Source organism: Polypterus senegalus, chromosome 3, assembly GCF_016835505.1.
Source record: "Polypterus senegalus isolate Bchr_013 chromosome 3, ASM1683550v1, whole genome shotgun sequence".
Classification (NCBI taxonomy): Eukaryota; Metazoa; Chordata; class Cladistia; order Polypteriformes; family Polypteridae; genus Polypterus; species Polypterus senegalus.
The window spans coordinates 198500804-198519462 of NC_053156.1; the positions used below are offsets into that span (position 1 = coordinate 198500804).

The 18659-nt window shown below is 37.2% G+C and overlaps 1 protein-coding gene across 1 annotated transcript in view; it reads left to right on the top strand.

Annotated features, from left to right (window-relative positions):
* The window catches only part of LOC120525770 (MAM domain-containing glycosylphosphatidylinositol anchor protein 1), a 1080913-nt gene that overhangs the window by 201142 nt on the left and 861112 nt on the right, over positions 1-18659 (top strand). The window contains exon 3 of the mRNA XM_039748356.1: positions 10339-10478. Within this exon, the coding sequence (XP_039604290.1) occupies positions 10339-10478 (140 nt within the window). The remainder of the gene's footprint in view (positions 1-10338; positions 10479-18659) is intronic.

Sequence of the window (18659 nt, forward strand, 5' to 3'; positions counted from 1 at the left end):
AATGGGTCACTCAGGCTGAATTCAAGTGTGGCCACCTGTATGACAAGTCCATTTGTAAAATTTCCTCGCTATTTAATTTTCCACGGTCAACTGTTAGTGGGATTATAACAACCTGGAAGCAATTGGAAAAAACAGCAACTCAGCCACGAAGTGGTAGGCCACGTAAAATCAGAACGAGGACAGCACATGCTGAGGCGCAAAGTGTGCATATGTCACCAAGTTCTGCAGAGTCAATAGCTACAGACCTCTCCAAAAGCTAAAGAGCATCTGCATCCAAGCCTTACATCACCAATTACAATGCAAAGCGTCGGATGCAGTGTTGTAAAGCACACCGCCACTGGACTCTAGAGCAGTGGAGACGTGTCCTTTGGAGTGAAAAATCCTGCAATCCGATGGACGAGTCTGTGTTTGGCAGTTACCAGGACAATGATACTTGCCTGACTGCATTGTACCAAGTGTAGTATTTGGTGGAGGTGGGAATATGGTGTGGGTTGCTTTTCAGGGGTTGGGCTTGGCTTCTTAGTTCCAGTGAAAGGAACTGTTAATGCTTCAGCATACAAAGACATTTTGGACAATTTCATGCTCCCAACTTTGTTGGAACAGATTAGGGATGGCCGTTTCCTGTTCCAACATGACTGTGCACCAGTGCACAAAGCAAGGTCTGTAAAGAAATTGTTGAGTGTGTTTGGTGGTGTAGGAATTTGACTGGCCTGCAAAGAGCCCTGACCTCAACTCAATAGAACACCTTTGGGATGAATTAGAGTGGAGACTGTGAACCTGGCCTTCTCGTCCAACATCGGTGACTGACCTCATAAATGCTTTTCTGGAAGAATGGCCAAAAATTGCCATAAACACACCGCTAAACCTTGTGGAAAGCCTTCCCAGAAGAGTTGAAGCTGTTATAGCTGCAAAGGGTGGGGTAACTCTCTATTAAAGCCTATGTATTAAGATGGGCTGTCATTAAAGTTCATGTGTGTGTAAAGGCAGGTGTCCCAATACTTTTGGCAATACAGTGTATATGGAGTTGCTACCAAATTATGGGCAGTTGGAAGTAAATGTTTCTTTGCATCAAAAAGTAGGTGTTATTCAAGTGGTCTCTATTGGGAACCTTGTAATTATGGATTCATTGATTTCTTGAAGGAACTTTTTCACTGTATACAGTGCATGTGATATTTAATTAAAGGTAGTCTTCCATATTTAGTGATCTGAGTTTTCACATAATAAGGGATTGAAGAAATCAGCAACAAAATGTTTGTCTTATGATTTCAGATGCTTTGTAGATTGAATTTTAAAGTGTTTTATTTAACTTGACTGTCTGTTTGTTTGGATCAAATCTTGCAACTGATTTTAAACCCACTTTTCTTCAAATTTTGCATACGTGTTCAGTATTGATGACAGAACAATAATCTGTCAAAACCAATGCAATTACATAACAATTTCTCTGTAATGGTTATGGGATTCCAATTAATACACACACAACAATGATGGAGAGAGAATATAGTGTAATATAGGAGCATACAAGTTAGAGACGCATCGGATTGCCCCCACTTGCCTCTTCCAGTAAGCGGAGTGGATAAATATGCGTGCTGACTTTATTTGTATACTCTTGCGAAGGTGTAGCCTTGATGATCATGGTGAGGAAGTACTGCCGCAAGCTTGTTGTCAATATTTTATTTTTGCAGCGTCCGAGCGCTAATCCCTTAAGAGCCTGAAGAGAAAAACGGAGAACACAATATATATATATTTTTTTTAGTATTCATATAATTCTGCAAAGAAGATACTGTATATTATGTAATACTTTTAAAGAAGCTCCCCGTTCATGAAAAGTGATTAAAGAAAAACCATTTGCAAAATATTCACTAAATTAACTAAAAAGTAAAAAATAAAATATATAAAACAAAATTTAAGCAAAACTATTTTATTTACTTTAGTTATAAATGCACTAAAAAGCAAAAAATAATTTTTTATTTAACCTCAATTTTCGTGGTTGTATATGACTAAATAAAATCATGGGGCACACATAAATGAATTAATTCAATCAATTAACAGAATAGCTACTTTCATCATAAAACAGAAAAAAACAACATTGTAATTCCCCACCATACTAAACAAGTTTCAAAAATTGTTTGAATGAACTAATGTTTGGAATGAAAACCTGAACCCACTGCAGACCCTCATAACCATAATTGTGTACTGCTGCCCTAGATTACTTGTTTGTTTAGAAACTGTGTCAAAAATTCTGAATTTTCCAAGACTGAAATGTTTATTTACTTTGAGGCTTTAATAATTAAACCGACATGCCTCTCTTAAGCAAGCCACTGTCTGACAATTCACGCAAAGGTAAACTTTTGAGAAGTTTCATGTGCTTGTACTGAAGTGGATGTCATGTGTCAGCCATGGTTGTTGCCCTAGCTCAAGTTTTTTTTTTTCTCCCTTTAATTATTTGGTCTTTATTTGAATATCATTTTTTATACTGTGTTATAAATCACTTTTGTTTTTGTTCTTTCTGTATTTTGTTTGTTTAATGTTTTGTTAATTAATATGTTATTTTTTTATATATAAGTTTAGGATTCTATTTTTGTTTATTTTTCATTGTCTTGTCCCCGTTATGTAATGTACTAAGAGGCAGCATCTTCTAATGTTGCAGCAGTGCTACCACCCCAGGTAGTGTTTAAGTAGCTGCAGCTTTGGCATTGTATTTATACATTTTTTGACTCTTGGTTTTTGATATGTACATTTTTGGTTATTTGGATTCCTGCTTTTGACCCTTACTTTTCTTTAGGATATTGTTTGAGGTTTACAGTTGGATTTGCTATACATTTTGCTTTTTAGGCAAATCCTATTTTCTATAGCTTTTATTCTATCTTGCCTTCTTGTGCCATTCTTTTGAATACATTTTTTTCAATGAAAGCAACTTTGTTTTTGTTTAGCCGGTATCAAAGGTTTGTAATGATTTTCCTCTTCCCCCATTTTAGATTTTTGGACTTTCAAAGCCTTGGCATTATTTCTGGCCATGTATAGGCAAAATGCCTGCTTTTTGAGCTTGGGACTAGGCCATTGTGGGGTAAGGCGTACTTAGTGGGTTGAGACCTGTGGAAAGGGAGGGTCTGGATTTTGTTAGTTTGGAGGCTTACACTACAACACGTCTTTGTTGTTTTGAAGGAATTGTATAACACTATAGTGATTCCATTTATCACTTTTATTTTTCAAACTTTTAGTGTGAAATAGTATTTAATGTACTTTTCATTTATTTGCTGCTTTTCTAACACTGGTTTGTTTTATCAAATTTCCTGCCATTTTGTGTAATCAATATTATATTGTTGCTTTAGAAAATAAAACCCAACTTTTGTGACTTCACGCTAGTTACTCACACTTGCTATGTTTTTATGTTATCTGAAATATTTTCATAATAACTATCTGATAAATTCCTCTATTATTGGAGATGCATTTTGAAACTTGTATACTTTAGGTTCTTATGCTATTCTTAAAATTACTAGAGCACTGCAGGCCTACTGTCTTATTGTCTTTGTCAGTGTGTATGACATTTATTATATCTTTTGATTATGTGGGTTTTAAAATTGGATGACAAATGGATTGTGTGCATATTCTATTACAGATTTTTATGAATTGGAGCCAGTGTGCCAAATACACAGTGATGATCATGGAGTCTCACTAGTTGTCCTAACCCTAAAATCTTATTCTGGTTCAAAGTAGCATGCATTTAATTACCTATGGGGAATGTTAGGATGTACAGTACATACCTTAAATCACAACATACATAAATGGATATATCTACTAACAAAAGGCATGCCACCGTGAAAGATTAAGTATGTACAACTCTAGAATTTCATCATCCGAAATTAGTAGTTTAATACCAAGACATTTAGTAAAGTAATTTAATGCCAATACACAGTTTGCCTCATTGCTGCTCTGGCACAAATCAGTGCTGCAGCTCCAGTTGTTTAAGAGCACAGATGGTTGAAGCATGGCATTTTGAAGGTAAGGCAGTCTAATAAAAAAAGATATACCCCAAGAACTGCCTATTCATGAATTCATATTTTATCGTATTAAGGCACACACTGACTAACAATTCAATCAAATAACAGCATACTCTAAAAACTGCTTACTTGTCCATTGTTTTTTGGACACTGTTTCCATTGATTACCCTACCCACAACATGAAAACCATATGGTATCAGCAGTTAATACCATACTCTTCATCCTCACGGAGACCAAGGCAAGTACTAATGCTTATTTGTGCCTCCTATTTATTCCTATGAAATTTGTTGAAGAATAACTGATAACTGATAACTTGTTGAACCAAACTGATAATATCCAAAATCAAAAAATCATGCACAGTCCAAACGTCTTCTGGTTTCAGCTTAGATTTTCATAAAGATAACTAAAAGTCATGTTCTGTCCACAGAGAGAGCCTCTACAGTATTCCTGAGCATGAGCACATTTTTATACATAGCTTATAACAGATAAGATATCTTGGCACCCCTGCTGTGCTAATGGACAAGACCTAATGGCATTTTTCCACCTTTGTGTGATCAGCCTTCAGTCATGCCCACTTCTCATTAATTTCTGTCTATCAATGCCTCTTATTCATAATGCTGTTGATTAGCACTTGTTGGCATTTTTCTTTTTCAACCATTCCTCCTTATTGTCTAATCCTCCACCAAGTCTTTGGCATCAACTTTCAGGGTGTCATTTTACATTGTTGGAGTAGTTACATATACGACTCCATGCATTTTGGTGTTTAAACCATATTGGTGAAATAGTAGTATACTTTAAAAATAACTTCTTATAAGGCATAGAATGACAAAGTAAAACACGTTCTTAATTAAAATAAATGCTTAATCATATTTATACATTCTAATTTCAGTACATTCTCTATTCTAATTATCCAGTTTGATTGTATATAAAAATATCCAATAAATATTCATGTATATATATTTCCATAAACTGTTTTTTTAATCCTATCTAAATTTGTCAAAGGATACGTTCCTCTTCCCTGCCAGAGTGCCTCCTGTCGCTCAAGCATCTCACCTCACCCAGTCTTCGAGAAGCTTGCATACAGCTGCCTTCTTGTCCTGCTTGTAAAGAGTTAACTGCCATCTGCTACAATATTTTCTTGTAAACCCACCGCAACAACTTTTTAAAATGAATTTTTTGGAACTCCCATAATGTTGATTATTTTTAGGTGTTCATGGAGTGTCCAAAGAGTTCATTAACCTCCTCTCTGTATTTCAAGCCTTGGCAGGAGCCTATCCCAGCAGCAATATGTGCAAGAAAGGAATCAACTTTGGATGAGCCAATAGTGCACACTATACTTAATAAAATATAGTTTATATTTGATAAGTGTTACATATGACCAGTTTACATAAGTTTAACAAGCAGACTAGTGCAGAATACTCTAATTTCAATACTCAACAATAACTATGAGGTGATCCAATTATTTGCTTAGCTTTAATTTTGTAATATTAATTTTTGTCTATTGTAGTACTTTTTAATAGGTTTATAACACCCCAACTGATACACTTAGAGCCATATACCGTATAGTCATGAATTGTTCAGTTATCTGATTCTTCCCGACAGATAATTATATAATGAATTCTCATTCCTGTTGTATTTATTTAAAATTACCTTAAACATTTTTATCTGGTAGGTTCATTCTTTTTGTTCATCCTGCGGAGTTAGCTGAAAGAGGAATGTGTCCATCCTATGCTCAAAAACCTTTGCGGTCTGATTATTGACCATCCTTTCGCAAGTCTGACTAAATAAACAGTTTGACAGAACTCAGATTTTCAGGCTTGTTCTGTTAGAAAGCGTTGCTTTATGTTGTCATACACTCGGCCTCTTGTGTAAATTTCTTGAATTGCATTCTTGGCTGATAGAATTGAAGTAGTTATTCATTACTTAAAACCCTGCATTTACACATGCTAATTAAGTTTTGATAAATGATGCTAATTATCTCAGGAATGCTTTAAAATTCCCACACAACCACAACTAATTCTGCAAGGTTGCTCTTGTCATTAATATATTATCATTATGTGCTTGTTAACAGAATTTGAAAAGCAGCTCTAGCACAATTAGTTAATTCCTTAATAATCGTTTTTAACCTGTTGACAGCACCAGAAACAAAATGAAAATTAAGACACTGAAATAAAAAATGTACTGCATCTGGCACAGATTGCACGTTCTCCTTCATGTTAGACAGACTTAAAGGGGAAAGTGTTTTTGAAATTCCCCTTAAAACAATTCACATTGAGCACTGAAATAAACATGCACCTTTCCAGTGCATTTCCTGCGTGGTAGTACTTGGAGTAGTGAAAAAAGCGCCATATGAATGTGAATAATTATGATTATTATTCACATGTACAACAGAATCCATTCACGTAGTACTCCCCCAGCAAACTGGCATGCTCAGAGACAGACGCAGAGTGGAAAGGTTTATAGTAGTGGAACATTTTATCAAGTGCCTAAGATGAACTTGCCCTTATGTGACCAGACAGCTGCAGCAAGTGTCACTCACCCTGTTTGCTAACCTTTGCTCCACTTATTTATTTCATTTTGTTTGATTTGTTGACGTATCCTGACCTAAAGCAGTTTTCTCAGATCTTTATAGTGCAACTATAAAATTTTTTTTTTATGGAAAATGTTTAGGTGTTTCTCAGCCTTCTGAACCTGCACGTCTGCTAACCATTGTTGATCTCTGCTCTTTTAGTCATTTTCAGTCATACAACCTTTTAAGTAAACATGTACTCTTTGTACAACCAGTGAGGACTATCAGTCAAAGGGTTTATTTTATTTACAAGCCAATAGTTTGAACACTTATTCTGTATATTTAATATTCATATTCATGTTGACATGAATAGCAGTTACTTTCCAGTTCACCTGGAACGAAGCATATTTCTTCCTCTAATTGACAGAAGCTGCTGACCACTCTAATGTTTAGACTATGCTGCCTTCACTGAAGGTAAGCAATAGGAAATGTTCTTATTTGCCCTTGATGAATAAATGTCCTTTTTCACAATATTACTCGGTTTGCCAATTCTAATGAGCACAAACTTGTATATATAACAATAGCCCCCCAAGGCTGTTGCACCAAAATCTACTTGAACTTTTGGCCAAAGTCAAGTAAGTTGATATTTTGAACATCATTAGCTTGTTGTTGACTGTGAACATCTACTGGCTGAAAGCTGTAAAGATACTGATTTAGGAAAAGGAAAAAAAAATGGAAGATTGCATGCAACTTTGAGTCAGCTAAAGAAACCATGAATAATTTATCATTGCAGTATTATGTGGCGGAGGCCATCCTCACTGGCGACTGCATTACATTCTAGAATGGCACCTGCTTAACTCAGGGCTGCAAAACATGGCAGAGAGTGGTGAAGTCATCAAAGAATATTACCAACACACGGCTCTCTTTTGTTCCAGACATTTATTACACACGCTGTTGTAGAAAGACAGTAGGTTTTATTAATGACCTCTCCTAACCTCCTACTCAGCCATTCTGAACAATCGCTTTTCTCACTGCTCCATTCTGACACATGATTCAAACCTATTATCTATCACTCACAACATTATATGCAGGAACGGTTTTATCCGTAAGTCATAAGGCTGCTTGCCAGCCTTTCCTACTGAATTTTTAATCTACTGTATACAATTTATAACATGCTAATGTCTGTATTTTAAACACTCACACACCGCTGAGCTTTGAAGTTTGGTATAAACTTTCAAAAAAGATTAAGATCATGATATGTATGGTATTATATATGAGTTGGCAGATGGCCTAGCTTAGCCATGGAATTCGGCCTCTGGTTATTCTCATAGCAGGCACTTAAGTGACTGTGTACCTCTTGGCAAGTAGCAACCCAGATTAGTACCATATCTGATAGAAACAACACAGCACCATGTGCCTGTAACAGGAAAACCAGAGTGGCACAGAGAGCTCTTCTGACAGTGAAGCACATTGCACATTGATCACTACATTTTAAGTGCAACAGAAAGTCATACACAGCCAAAGAACTGGAGGTATGAGATTCCTCCTCCATGTAATTTGGTTTTGGGTCTGTTGAATGTGTTGCATGTCTGTCAGGGAAAGACCCACAGCAACGTTGGATAACAGTGAAGGACATTTCAGCAACCTCTGTGTAGGTGTAAGTCCAAATCTTTCAAGTCTATCTGTATAAAATGACAAAATGTCTGTTGCCCATGCCCGAGTATAATTTTTATCCAGCAGGGATGTGAGGGCTTGCATTTCCAGTAAACATCAACTCTTAAATGCATGACGTGATTGAAGCATTGTGCCCATTTTAGTAAAATGTTTCAGTATGTTTGTGTATAATATTATTACTGTCTGTGTTTGTAGTCATTGTCTGTTGTTGGTGTTCTACTTCAGTCTTTAAGAGTATTATATAATATTTGTTGCAATCAATTGCAATAGCTAAAGCTGCATTTAGCTACATTTTTATAATGATGGCAAAAAAAAAATCAAAAGTTTTTCAATGCTGTATCTGTTCTAGTGTCTATATAAACACAGGGAATTCCAATTTCTGTAATACATATTTCCTGAAGAAGGGGCTTATAAAAAGAATCATGGCAATGAGAAAGGGAACGAAAAAGAGGTTTTGCTTAAAGTAATCTCCAAATCAGAATCAAAAAACGGTACCTTAATATGAATACAGGGGTCAAAACTGGAGAAACCAAAGAAGAACAAAAACAAATTGAGAGTAAAATCCAACCACAGTACTAACTATGCTAAAGGTGATGAAAAACTTTAAACTTTAGCTTAGGTACTCTTGGGCTGGAAGCCACCCTGTATAATATGGTGGCCCTGTCTCCTACATTATACATATAGGAGGCAGGGCAGAGTTCAAACAAAATTACATAGAAACACAAAAATATAGAAAATCATATAATTACAAAAAAAAATCAACATAAAGCAACATTAAAAAACAGAACCAGTAACATAATATACAACATTATTTATAAATAGCAATAGAAAACTAAACAAACAAGAAATAAACTTAATCCAATTTAATACTCATGTATATCAGGATCAGTAGCTGTGTAGAGGCTTATACATGTCTGCAATGAAGCTGAACTATGTCTTTTTTTTTTTTTAAAAATTTTTTTTTTAAATATGTTCCAACTATTGTGGAAGCCAGCTCCGACACAGACAGGTAGACATGTTGAAAGCACCACCACACGTTTATTTACAATTGCTATTTACACAAGTGCACGCAATCTTCAAAACTCCCCCAAAGTCCAGGCCTCACAATGCCTCTTCTTGAACGTCTCTGACCGCCTACACTCCTTTCCTCCTGAGCTCTGAGCTCCACCCGACTCCAACCATTGAACGGAGGGAGGCGGCTCCTTTTATCACTACCCGGATGTGCTCCAAGCGCCTCCCAATAATCTTCCGCTGACATTCCGCAGTGTGGCGGAAGTACTGGCTACGCACCTGGAAGCACTCCGTGTGTCTCTGGTCTTCTTCCCCCCCAGCACTTTCAGGTGTGGGGTTAGTGCTGAGAGTCAGGGCTCCTCAGGCATTGGGGCACCCCCTGCCGGTGACCACGGGCCCCTATAGGGTTGAGCTTTCAAGCTCGGTTCCCATGGTCCACAAATCCACCAGGGTTGTTGCCCCCACATGGTCTGGGGGAGGCGTAAGCCCTCCTCCGATCCTCCTGGGAGTCCCGGCTGGGTACCAACCCCAGCCTCCTGTGACACTATGCAAATATACATATTAATTTACCCAGTTTTTTGTATTTTTCTTAATTTGTTCACATTGCAAATGGTTGTGTTGTCTTTTATTTAATCTTTAAATATTAAATGTTTTTATTAGGGTTTTTGTCGTTTATTACAATTCATGAAATGTACTGCATGGATGTACAGTACATTAGTCGCTCAAGTAAAAGCAAGTGACACTAAAATGAGCCAAATACCCAAAAGGTCTATTTCTCTGCCCTTTAACTCATATTCAATGGTCAAATAAAGCTTTGTACTTTTCTGAAACTAACAAAAATATATTTTGAAATCTTCTTCGTCATATGAATATAAAAGATTGTTTAGATCAGAATTTTCTAATCTAGTACTGATGTACTATTTATGATGCCAACACAAAGACCTCTTTCAGTTCTGGTAGTCAAAATCTAAAGTAATTCATTACCAAATAGAAATCTAGCTATTTCTTACAGTTCCAGTGTATCAGCTCCAATTTTGTGTCCCATATTACTTTCCCTCATCTCTGTTTTCCAACCCTAACTATGCCTTTATATTTATATATCACTGCTGTCTAACAGGCTCAATTTTTTTTTTGTTTCTTTTGCAGCTCCTGCAAATGCTCAGATTGCCCATTCAGGCCAGGCCTGTGTAGTGAAGGATGACAATATCAGCGAGAGGGTCTACACAATTCGGGAAGGTGACACGATGGTGCTGCAGTGCTTGGTGAAAGGTCACCCAAGACCAGTGGTAAATCGAAGCCCCCTTTTTTTTTTTTGTAACATCACTGATGACAATATACTGTAGATAGCCTTTGTTAAAACATTTCTATCTTTACAGTGCATTAAAAAAGATTTGTTCATCTGTATAAGAATTAGGCCATGCTCATGATCTCCTTAAGACACCCCAGAAAGAAAAATCCAGCTTTTAAACATCCCTCCCTTTAATTTTTAATCCTGTATCAGTAAGATACTTTTGTACAAGTAAGGAGAAAAGATGGAAAGTACAAATAAATGGAAAACAAAGTGTGAATAAAAAAGATATTCCATGTATAAACTTCAACCTTACACAAAGTAGCTGTAGCTTCTTTGCTTGTGTACAGCCACTCCCACAACATACTGCTTCTCGCTTCAAAACCATGTTACCTTGCCTCTGAAAGCCAGGGCATTCATTCTTCTACCTACATTTTATTGTGGTTTCTTGCTACCCCAAACACAATGCTTTCCTTATAGTGAGGCTTCACAACTAGTTGAAGGTGTAGTATTTACTTACCGTTTTAAATTTGTCTTATGTTTTCCATTTGCAAGATTTCATTTTTTGCCTCATCTCTGTCTTTTATTTTGTTTCACTAGTTTTTTTTTCCTAATCCCTCATATTTGTCCTGTCTGTGATATGCTGTATTTTTCCCTGGGTCCCCTACTACCTATATTGTCTTGATTTTTCCAGGGGTAAAGTGACCATTTTACATGTTATTTCAGGTTGCCACCTCAAAAGCAAACTTTTCCTTTTGTTCTTTTGCCTACATTGTAAATGTTAGTCCTTAGTGACATTTAGCATTTGGCCATGTGTAGTGATGATAGTGATGTCACTTCACTTTAAGTTTGATATTGCAGAAATGTCAGGTGACTTCACTGAAATCTGCAAAATGCATTGAAGATGAGTGGATTGTAAAATTGTAGTGGACTTTATTGTCCCTGACAGCTAGCATCATCCAGCTATACTTAACAGATTATTGTGGCCAGAACTGTGATCTGAGCTGTGAGACAGCAGTGCTAACCACAATTCCACCATGCCTCCCTGAGATAAAATCATAGAATCATAGAGGAGATAGGAAGAATGAATTCAGTAAAGCTCACTCCCAACAGATTCAATAGCTGGTTGTCCCCTGTTACGAACTGAAAAGTTCCTCCCTCTACCAGGAAAGTACAGTTTGTTTTTTGTTTTTCCGTGACATCTTTGGGCGGAGTGGTGGCTCTGAGGCTAGGGATCTGCAGTAGCAATTGGAAGGTTTCCGGTTTGAATCCCGCAAATGCCAAATGGGACTCTGCTCTGTTGGGCCCTTGAACAAAGCCCTTAACCTACAATTGTTCCGTCCTGGTTATGACGTTAATCTGCATTCATCCTTGCATGTAGGCCCTCCAAACTGCAGGGAAAAATTTGGGGGTTGGTGGCAGAATTGGCACTCCAGTCACCATAAAAAACTCCATCTGAACTAGTGTGGTGCTGAGGTGTCACCCGTTGCATGGCTGTGCTTGGGTCCTAATCTGGGATCTTGAGTTGGTTTGTCATGTGGTGGGTGCGGCAATGCTCTGTATCAGCGCGTGCTCCTAACCTCCTCCTCCTGTCATCTTTGATTGTTAACTGCCATTGCTATCAAACAAGCAAAAAACTAAACCTTGTGGATTTTTTCATTCTTTCATTTTTGGATCCTCTCCAAAACGCTGTGAGTAATATTTGTAAAGGAATAGGCTTACATATTATGTACAAGTGACATTCAACTCCATATACAGACATTACATTTAAGAAACAAATAACGTGGAGTTTGCATGTTCTCCCCGTGTCTGCATGGGGTTTCCTCCGGCGCTCGGTTTCCTTCCACAATCCAAAGACATGCAGGTTAGGTGGATTGGCGATTCTAAATTGGCCCTAGTGTGTGCTTGGTGTGTGGGTGTGTTTGTGTGTGTCCTGCGGTGGGTTGGCACCCTGCCCAGGATTGGTTCCTGCCTTGTGCCCTGTGTTGGCTGGGATTGGCTCCAGCAGACCCCCGTGACCCTGTATTCGGATTCAGCGGGTTAGAAAATGGATGGATGGATACTCTACACATCTAAACGCATTTTGTGTTTAAATGTATTGGAAAAATTTCTGCTAATTTTCAGCCCACTACTAGGAGCAACATTATATCTTTGGGGTGCTGTTATTGGCTGCCACAGCTCTGCAATGTTATGCTGGGGCATTGAGAAAAACTTTGCGTAAATCAGCTGCACAGCAAAGTTCCAGGAAAATATTTGATGAACACAGTCATTAGTGAACACACCATGTTCGCTGAAAAAAAATGCTTTGGTGAATTTTATCGGGTATTGTGTGTTTCAGACACAGTACCATTATTGAGACTTAGGCCTTGACCCATTCAGTTTACTCACTGGCCCTGCCCTTTTTGTAGGTAAACTTTTTTTCCCCGCAAACAAAAATAAGCCTATAATGCTTGCATGCCTTTTAATGTGCATCACCTGAAACTAAAATATATTAACATGCACCCAGATGCGCCAGAGTAACACACACACACACCAGAAATTGTATTCAGGGTGAGTAGTTAGAACCCTCATACAACTGCAGGTATGTGTTTTACTTCACAAAACAGATCAGGCAAATAACCTAACCATTACATGTCTGAGCAAACCTCCCTGTTACAGTCAAACCGGAACATGGACAACTTGTGTTTCACATCGCCTTCTATCCTGTACATGTGTATTTGGGATGATCACCTGCCGTATTCCATTGCACACCTGCTGACTTCTCACAGTCCTTTCTCTATCACACTTGATTCCTCTGAGCTTCTGGCATCTGTGTTGCTGGCTGCTACTCTGCACGAACTTTGGTTGCTTTATCCAATTTCCTTTTCTACCCAGAGGTCCTACTCACACAGACTACTTCTTGCGTTCAACTCAGTCAGGAACACTGTACCATCAGACTGCCAGATAAAAGCAGAATTTCAAAACATACAATACCAGTGACTGATTCTGGCACTGAAAATTTAAGAGACTACCATTAGTGAAAACCACAAGTACCTGGCAAAATACCAGTATTTGAAAGATACACTTAGGCACATGATGAAGGTAAAATTAGAGTCCTGGTTTTATCTAATATGGGTGTGTTGGCATTTTAATGGCTTAAGTTCCAGACTTCTGCTATAGCTAGTAAGACAAGCAACTTTGTGGCTCTTTTGTAAAACAGATAAGATGTGTTTGCATCATTGTTGCTGAAGATTACTCAATTCCAAGAACATGAGTGTTTCTGATGTGAGATGCACATTCAGATTATTGCATCTGCTGCCTCAAGTGAGTCAAATTGGCATTCATGCACACACTGAACACTTTCGACATGCTATGTAATATTTCAAAATATTTATATAATTATTGCTATAAAGGTGTTTTAAAGAACTAAATTACAAAAAAGTCTGAAGATTTATGTATACATCAGTATATTTCTATGAATATTACAACAAAAAAGGTATTCTAGAGGTGATCCTAGTGCACAGTGTAACATCAAGGAAGCCAAATGTATAAAAATATTGGTTTTATAAATAAACACAAGAGGACTGAATAATGGAAGAACAAAAAATTCAAAGTAAACATAAAACAAAAACACCTCTTCCACTCTAGGTCTACTTGTACTGTTCACACTAACCTGTATTTTTGCCTTTGATAAGCCACTTGTTTTTTGCCTTTGATAAGCCACTTGTCCTCTTGACTGGTCCAGTCATCCTCAACACCATTAAAAGTGATATATTTTCATAGATGTCCTAATTAAGCTTATGTGCTCCCATCAATAGCCAGAAAGAATTCTACCCATTTTCGTCATCCATAGCCATTCTTTTAGTCATAGGATTCTAACCTGATATCATTATTCTACTTACAAGGCACTTGTCTATTCTGTCTCTGTGTAATGCACAAACATTGACCCACCTCTCCTCCAGTGCATCTAGCACTCCCAAGAGCAAGTGTGGACCTACAGTATACCAGTGTACTACCAGTCCTTTTTTAAACAGCAGCGAGGTTGCACTTATGTCCTAGAACATGCTTTTCTCTCATTCACTTGGTAGTTGTTTCATTCTCCTGTTATCTTCATTTCAGAAGAGGTTACAGTTATTACAGAAATGTTAGCCATTTCCTGTCAGTACATAATTGTCATTACCTTTTACTGTTTAATGTTGCCATTATAGTGCTACCAGTATTCATATAGGACTAGTGCCCATCTTTCTCACATTGGCATATTGGTGTGAGCTGCCACTGCTGAGATGTAACAGGTCTGTTCTGTTCTACTATTGTTTACCTCTGGTGTACACATCACAACATATTGCAGGGTGTTCAGAATTATGTTTTGTGAATATTATTTTCATAATACTGTATTTGTACATGTGTACAATACTTTTAAATGAAAGTGAGAAAACTATCACTCACCCAGTGCTTTTTCTTATATTAATATGTTCATTTTATCATGCCTTTTTATTCCATCATGTAGTTATATGGAATTAGGGGGAAATCCCTTGGGCAGTGGCGGCAAGACAAGCAACACCTTTAAATGTAATGCCAGTCTATCACATGGTAACTCAGTTACTCTGGGCCAGCTTGCAGTCATCACCTACTGTAACATACATTCTCATCATCCACAGACTATATCCGTTTAATCCAATGCATGTAGAATCCCTAACCATTGTGCCACAATCCAGTTTAAGCAATGGTGCATTTCCCATGAACTGATCAGAATTAAGATGAAAAGTGAAGATAAAATTGCATTTAAAAATGAATTAAGTTCAAGGAAAAATGTACATATTGTACCCTATGCTTGCTTGGATAGGGTCTAACCCCTTTGTGACTCTGCTCAGGATTAAACAGATTTAAAGATGCTATGGTCTATGTACAGTATGTGTGTATATGTATATATACATATCTGTATATATATATATATATATATATATATATATATATATATATATATATATATATATATATATATATATATATATATATATGTATATGTATATATATGTGTATATGTATAAATATGTGTATATGTATAAATATGTGTTGGTCGTGTATGTGTACTTTTTAAAAACTGTCCTCCTGTAAGTTCTCTGACTTAGGCACTTTTAACATGAAGATTTTCAGAGTAGGATCATTTTTAAATACAAAAGGAAAAAAAATGTATGTTACAATGTGATATTTTTCGGTTTTCAGTACAAATAAGCTTTGTCTCTTTAAATGCTACTTAGGTCTTAGATAATCTTTTTCTAATCAAACATCTTGCATTAAATATTTTTCAAAAGAGCTTTAAACATTGTTTCTTTTAACTCAGGTCATTTTGCTTTGAACTCTCTTTCTTACAACTTGGTGACCTGGGGCCTCATGTATGAACGGTGCGTACACACAGAAATGTTGTTTAAGAACTTTTCCACGTTCAAATCACAATGTATAAAACCTACACTTGGCATAAAGCCACGCACTTTTCCACGGTACCTTATACCTTGTCGTATGCAAGTTCTCCGCTCGTTTTGCAGACTGGCCACCCAGCATCAAAGCAGTACTACTGTTCCTGTGTGGCTACTCTTATTTTCCTGATGCAGCTTTATAAATACACTGAAACTAACCGCATATTGTTTATTAGTGTAATGCATCTGATTGTAATTAACTTGTACCGATATAATGGTCCAGGGAATAGCCATATTATTCCAAATACCATGACTGCTTTAGTGTTGTTACTCTCACTGCACCTTCTTCTTCTTCTTCTTTTTCAGCTGCTCCCGTTAGGAGTTGCCACAGCAGATCATCTTTTTCCATATTACTTTCACTGCACCACTTGGAGTATTTATATCACTGTATCTGAGTGAGGAATCACAGCAGCAGCTGATTGGAAATAAAATTATCGGTATACAGTATCAAGCACACGCTGTCTCAGCCACGCAAAATGTTTCAAAGCCTTTCCTGTATGGACCTCGCGGTTCAGAAAGTTTCATCCCAAGAACTTTAAACGCAGTCAATCAAGTGCTCCTTGTAAAACTGTTTGTACTTATAAGTACAATCACCCCAGTGTAAACTTGCACTACAGTTATAATATTACACAACATGAGTCACTTTATAAAGCGTGTATTTACATATGATGATGATATCATTTTTAAGGTGAAATGCAGCAAAATATGTTTATTATATTATACAGATAAAACTTTAACTTTATTTAAATAATCTATATTCTTTACTGAGACTGGCGTGAAGGATAGAATAATTGAACATGTACTACGAAGATATTTCAATGTTCCTTAAACGTTTTGAAGAATCGGTGCTCTAAGCTTACAGATGGCTTAACGTCTATTACAGAGCTGATTGTTTGACGATCGGTTACTTGGAGAAACAAAAGCAAGGACTGCAGGGGCAGTCACGCCAATATATATTAAATATAAATCAGAAAGAGAAAATAACAACACAGCTAAAAACGCAGCAGCAAATTTCGACAAAAGTTAAATGCTTATGTGATGAGCACTAGGCGGCTATACAGTGTCTGCAACGGACATGACCATCCACAGTGAATAAGATACCATATTGACATTGGCGGGAGAAGGGGCCACAGATTATTTCTCTGCCCAGAGCCGCCACAAGCCTAGAGCCACCTATGAGTACTGCTGCAATTAATAATTTCATCGAAGGTCGCGCACAATCACTGCGCCGTGAAACCCATGTTTAATAACGTGCTTTAACTCCTATCATCATGAAAATGATATCACGTAAACATCTCAGTATTTTAGTTATTCAGAGAGCTGTATTATCATGAATGTAATGGATTCCTGTTGGAGGAAGAGAAAGCCGGTTTAAGAAGCAAGTAGTGATTCACACACATAGAGCACATACAAAACAAAGCATTTAACGTGCTACTTTAATTACGATGTGATTTGAGGAACTGGTTAATTAAGTGATTTTAAGATGAAGTTTATGATGTTCTGTTTTAATGGCAAAATAAACTACGTGATTAAAGTGGAAATTTTGATATTGAAGTTGACATTTCGTGCTTTTTCCACACTGTGTGCCTTTTTTTTCTCAGTACCCTAATAAGCTTTCATATGACACTCAGATGGTGGGCTACGACTCACCTTTTCACGGCGACTTTGATATCTGACAACTTCTTTTTTATTTCCGGCACTGTGCGACTTTGTGAACGTGAGCTTTCAAGTTTCTCTAACATGCTATGTCACTCGATCAACTTCCTTTTGCTGATTATACCACGGTTTAAATAAACAAATAGTATGTTTTTCCTTTGCCTCCACTTGGTATTCGCTGAAATTCTTTTATTTTTCCCCATGCTTTTCCCACTGTCTTTTCACAGAAGGCTGAGCTTAAGGGCGATTTATATTGATTTGCATATTCAAAGAGGCGTAATTCTGGAAGGAGTTGGGGCAGGACAGAAGGCGCGTGCACGAGCGTTACTTTTCACGCTGACCAGGATTTATGGAGCGGAAAAATGCGGAAGTTGGAGTACGTCCAGATTCCTGCATCTAGATTTTTCTGTGCGTAAGCACATTTCAGTTTTTGTGCTTACGTCATGTTATAGTGCAAATTCTACGCACGGCATTATACATGAAGCCCCTGATCTGCCAAATGACTTGTGAAGGTTAAATATTATGACAAGTTTCTATGTATGAAGCCATGGCTATAGGCTGGGAATAATTTTGTTCAAACTGCATGGCCAAATAAGAAAATGTATGTATTTTTGTAGTGCTAAACTTTGCGTGTTTATGTACTTACTATATGTTCTTACTAGATAGATAGATAGATAGATTGATTCTTTATTAATCCCAAAGGGAAATTCACATAATCCAGCAGCAGTATACTGATACAAAGAAACAATATTAAATTAAATAGTAATAAAAATGAAAAAAATTTAAATAAAATTAATGTTAGCATTTACTCCCGGGTGGAATTGAAGAGTCGATAGTGTGGGGAGGAACGATCTCCTCAGTCTGTCAGTGGAGCAGGACAGTGACAAAAGTCTGTCACTGAAGCTACTCCTCTGCCTGGAGATGACACTGTTAAGTGGATGCAGTGGATTATTCATGATTGACAGGAGTTTGCTTAGTGCCCGTCGCTCTGCCACAGATGTTAAACTGTCCAACTTTAATCCTACAATGGAGCCTGCCTTCTTAACAAGTTTGTCCAGGCGTGAGGCGTC